Source organism: Zeus faber, assembly GCF_960531495.2.
Source record: "Zeus faber genome assembly, chromosome: 20".
In the NCBI taxonomy this organism is placed as follows: domain Eukaryota; kingdom Metazoa; phylum Chordata; class Actinopteri; order Zeiformes; family Zeidae; genus Zeus; species Zeus faber.
Genome location: NC_137207.1, coordinates 28,019,735 through 28,024,734, shown reverse-complemented (window position 1 = coordinate 28,024,734; position 5,000 = coordinate 28,019,735). Strand labels below are relative to the sequence as shown.

General features: G+C 51.3%; 1 protein-coding gene across 1 annotated transcript in view; it reads left to right on the top strand.

Annotated features, from left to right (window-relative positions):
* Nucleotides 1–5,000, top strand: part of LOC307245698 (tumor necrosis factor receptor superfamily member 16-like) — a gene marked incomplete at its 3' end in the record, with an annotated part of 19,017 nt that overhangs the window by 7,800 nt on the left and 6,217 nt on the right. The window contains exons 2-3 of the mRNA XM_080021346.1: nt 155–293; nt 970–1,329. Of these exons, the coding sequence (XP_079877472.1) occupies nt 155–293; nt 970–1,329 (499 nt within the window). The remainder of the gene's footprint in view (nt 1–154; nt 294–969; nt 1,330–5,000) is intronic.

Here is a 5,000-nt window from a genome sequence, read left to right as displayed (position 1 = left end):
TTCTGCTAATCTGGATTAACCAATCAGAGCTCAGTGTGAAACAGACGATGAGCGTTTGTGTCTTTCAAGTGTTACCTGCCCTGTCTGTGACTGCCTGTTACCGCCACTTACCGTCTGTGACTGTCTGTTACCGTCTGTGACTGTCTGTTGTCAGGCGGCGGTGGCCACCCAGGAGAGCTGTCCATCCGCTCAGTGGACGACGGGAGGAGAGTGTTGTGTGCAGTGTCTGCCAGGAGAGGGAGTGACCACGCCCTGCGGGCGGAGCCAGACCCAGTGCACGCCCTGCATAGACAGTGAGTCCACAGACACTAAAACACACACACACACACACTAACACACAGTAAAACACAAACACAGTAAAACACAGTCACACACACACACTAAAACACACATACACACTCTCCTCGTTAGATGTTCTTGAGTTGCATTATTGATGTTCCACATTCTGATAATGGAACTAAGAGCACCAGGTGTGTGTGTGTTTTAGTGTGTGTGTGTGTGTGTGTGTGTTGCACCTGAATCACTCATGAAATGGTTAAAAATGGTTAAATATCCAGGTTCTCTGGCAGGACGTCCATATGGTTCATGAGTTTGAGAAGCTGCAGCACAACTCTCTTTGTTTCAGGATTGACGTTGGGATGTGTTTCTCTCATTTGTTTCAATGAAAGGGTGGATGCGCCGGGTGCTTCTCAGGTGGAGGTTATTTTTACAACAGAGCAGGCTCCTTATTTGGGCAGAAATGTGAGGAAGCCTGAATATACTGTGGTGATACTATGATTACGATGACGATGATGTATGAGGTCATATTCTAGGTTCGGCACGTGGAGCCTGTCAGTCAGTTGTTTGTTGGAGTGAAGGTTGTGTTCGGTACGACAGAACGTGAACAAACGGAGCAAAATACTAAAATGGAGGTCCGACAGGAAGTGGACACGGCGCCACGCCCGCTCACTCTGTGCTCTTGTCTTCCAGGTGAGACCTTCTCTCAGAACCTGAGCCACAGCGAGCGCTGCCAGCCCTGCAAGCAATGCACGGGGCTCACCCGCATGCAGTCGCCCTGCATGGACACCAACGACGCCCTGTGCGTGTGCAACTACGACTACCACCTGGAGGCGGCGTCGGGGCGCTGCGTGCCCTGCACCGTCTGCGCCGCCGGCCAAGGCATGTACATCAGCTGCGACCACGACCGCGACACGGTGTGCGAGGACTGCACGGCCGACACCTACTCTGTGCACGAGAGCTCACGGGACATCTGCCAGCCCTGCACGGTCTGCGAGGACGACGAGTACGAGGAGGCGTCGTGCACGCCCACCAGCGACCGCATCTGCAGAAGTAAGACCGGGACTGGGAGCACTGGGAGAATCCCAGTAGGACCAGCAGCAAATCCACCATTACCAGACTGATTTTCCACCAGTAGCAGACTGATTGTCACCAGTAGCAGACTGGTTGTCCACAAGTAGCAGACTGGTTGTCCACCAGTAGCAGACTGCTTGTCCACCAGTAGCGGACTGGCTGTCCACCAGTAGCAGACTGGTTGTCCACAAGTAGCAGACTGGTTGTCACCGGTAGCAGACTGCTTGTCCACCAGTAGCAGACTGGTTGTCCACAAGTAGCAGACTGGTTGTCCGCCAGTACCAGACTGGTTGTCCACTAGTAGCAGACTGCTTGTCCACCAGTAGTAAACTGGCTGTCCAGTAGTAGCAGACTGGTTGTCCACCAGTACCAGACTGGTTGTCCACCAGTACCAGACTGCTTGTCCACCAGCAGCAGACTACTTGTCCACCAGTAGAAGACTGGTTTTATACCAGTAGCAGACTGGTTGTCCAGCAGTAGCAGACTGGTTTTCCAGCAGTAGCACACTGGTTGTCCACCAGTACCAGACTGGTTGTCCACTAGTAGCAGACTGCTTGTCCATCAGTAGCAGACTGCTTGTCCACCAGTAGCAGACTGCTTGTCCACCAGTAGCAGACTGGTTGTCCAGTAGTAGCAGACTAGTTGTCCACCAGTACCAGACTGGTTGTCCACCAGTAGCAGACTGGTTGTCCACAAGTAGCAGACTGGTTGTCACCAGTAGCAGACTGCTTGTCCAGCGGTAGCAGACTGGTTGTCCACAAGTAGCAGACTGCTTGTCCACCAGTACCAGACTGGTTGTCCACTAGTAGCAGACTGCTTGTCCAGAAGTAGCAGACTAGTTGTCCACTAGTACCAGACTGGTTGTCCACCAGCAGCAGACTGCTTGTCCACCAGTAGCAGACTGCTTGTCCAGTAGTAGCAGACTAGTTGTCCACTAGTACCAGACTGGTTGTCCACCAGCAGCAGACTGCTTGTCCACCAGCTGCAGACTACTTGTCCACCAGTAGCTGAGTGGTTGTATACCAGTAGCAGACTGGTTGTCCAGCAGTAGCAGACTGGTTTTCCAGCAGTAGCAGACTGGTTGTCCACCAGTCGCAGACTGCTTGTCCACCAGTAGCAGACTGGTTGTCCAGTAGTAGCAGACTAGTTGTCCACCAGTAGCAGACTGGTTGTCCAGTAGTAGCAGACTAGTTGTCCACCAGCAGCAGACTGCTTGTCCACCAGCAGCAGACTACTTGTCCACCAGTAGCTGACTGGTTGTATACCAGTAGCAGACTGGTTGTCCAGCAGTAGCAGACTGGTTTTCCAGCAGTAGCAGACTGGTTGTCCACCAGTCGCAGACTGCTTGTCCACCAGTAGCAGACTGGTTGTCCAGTAGTAGCAGACTGGTTGTCCACCAGTACCAGACTGGTTGTCCACCAGTAGCAGACTGGCTGTCTAGCAGTAGCAGACTGGTTGTCCACCAGTAGCAGACTGATTGTCCACAAGTAGCAGACTGGTTGTCACCAGTAGCAGACTGGTTGTCCAGCAGTAGCAGACTGGTTGTCCACCAGTACCAGACTGGTTGTCCAGTAGAAGCAGACTGCTTGTCCACCAGTAGCAGACTGCTTGTCCACCAGTAGCAGACTGGTTGTATACCAGTATCAGACTGGTTGTCCAGCAGTAGCAGACTGGTTGTCCAGTAGTAGCAGACTGGTTGTCCACCAGTACCAGACTGGTTGTCCACCAGTAGCAGACTGGTTGTCTACCAGTAGCAGACTGGCTGTCCAGCAGTAGCAGACTGGTTGTCTACCAGTAGAAGACTGGCTGTCCACCAGTAGCAGACTGGTTGTCTACCAGTAGCAGACTGGCTGTCCAGCAGTAGCAGACTGGTTGTCTACCAGTAGCAGACTGGTTGTCTACCAGTAGCAGACTGGTTGTACTGGGTTGTTCTAAACAGTCGGTTATTGTCCCAGTAGAAGCCACACTGGGCACAGTCTCATCGTCTTATCTCGTCCATCGCATCTCCCACTGGGACTCTGAGGGTCCACTGTTGCTGGGTGCTGGGGGTCCCCGGGTCGGGTCCCGGACCCCCAGGGACCCCGGGGGTGAGACCATCACTCTGCCCCCCCATTATGTTCTGATCAGATCTCACAAGGAGGTCATTGAGGAGGACGTCCATCTTGTCCTACAGATGTTCCTTTGTGTCTCTCTGGATGTCATCACAGCAGTGCATGATGGGAATGATGTGGTGAGGTCACTGTTCATCATAGTACATGTGAGTTGAGGTCTGTGTAAACGATTAGTGATCGGAGGGTTGCTGGTTTGATTCCTGGCACTATGTTGAAGTGTCCTTGAGAAAGGCAGCAAACCCCAAACTGCTCATGAGGAGTAGAATGGGCGCCTCACCTTGGCAGCTCACCCACTCGGAGGATGGAGGTTGACCTCCATGGCTCAGAGGCCAATTCCCGAAATGCCGGTGCAGCTTTTGCAGCCGCTAATCCGCCGCAAATTACAGAGAAAGCGTCTTATTCACAAAGCACCGAAAACGGTGAAATGCACCGTTAACTGCACTGCCACGCACCCAGCGTCCCGGTGGTCTCACGTATTTGATTGAGGTATAATTCACAGATTTGGTGCAAAATTGGCCACCTTCTATTCAAACGAGCCTCGTTGCAACACCCCCCCCGCCAAACAATTTCCATTATTTTTCAAATCCCAGTTGGCGCTGACGGGGGTTTGCCAGGGCTATAGCCCTGTCAAGGATTTCCGTACAGTTTTACATTTTCATGAAGCAGTTTAAATCAAAATAACTACCGTCCCACAATTATTGGAAGTTTTACATTTATTTAAAGTACCTGTAAAGTGAAAATAAATGTTTTCTGAGTCTGTTGCACCACAAATAAGATGTGTTTTTAACCACTGTGGATGTGATTGGGGTATTGAGGATGTGATTGATGATGTGATTGGGGTATTGAGGATGTGATTGCGGTATTGACGATGTGGTTGGGGAATTGAGGATGTACTTGGGTTATTGACGATGTGATTGATGATGTGATTGGGGTATTGAGGATGTGATTGGGGTTTTGACGATGTGATTGAGGATGTGATTGGGGTATTGACGATGTGATTGGGGTTTTGACGATGTGATTGAGGATGTGATTGGGGTATTGACGATGTGATTGAGGATGTGATTGGGGTATTGACGATGTGATTGAGGATATGCTTGGGGTATTGAGGATGTGATTGGGGTATTGAGGATGTGATTGGGTTATGGGGCAGCATATACTGTATATATATATACACTGGCATGACAGACAGACAGACAGGCAAAGAGACAGTCAGACAGTGAGACAGACAGATGTAGGACAGATAAGCCGCTTTAGCTGCATTTCTCTGTCAGATCATGAGCACATTAATGGCTGTGAACCATAGAAGACAGTGTCCTCACAATCCCTCTGTGGTTCTGTGGGTGATGGAGCTCCGTCCATCATGTCCACCACCTCCTCCTCCACCTTCTCCTCCTCTACCCCCTCCTCCTACACATAATGCCAGCTTTGTTCCGGAAGCTTCTACCCTGGCTTGGTAAACTCCCAGATGACTTCAGCCTCCTGGAGTGTTGTGCCGCTCTGCAGGAATGTTCGATGCCCCCAGAGGAATTCCTGGGTGGA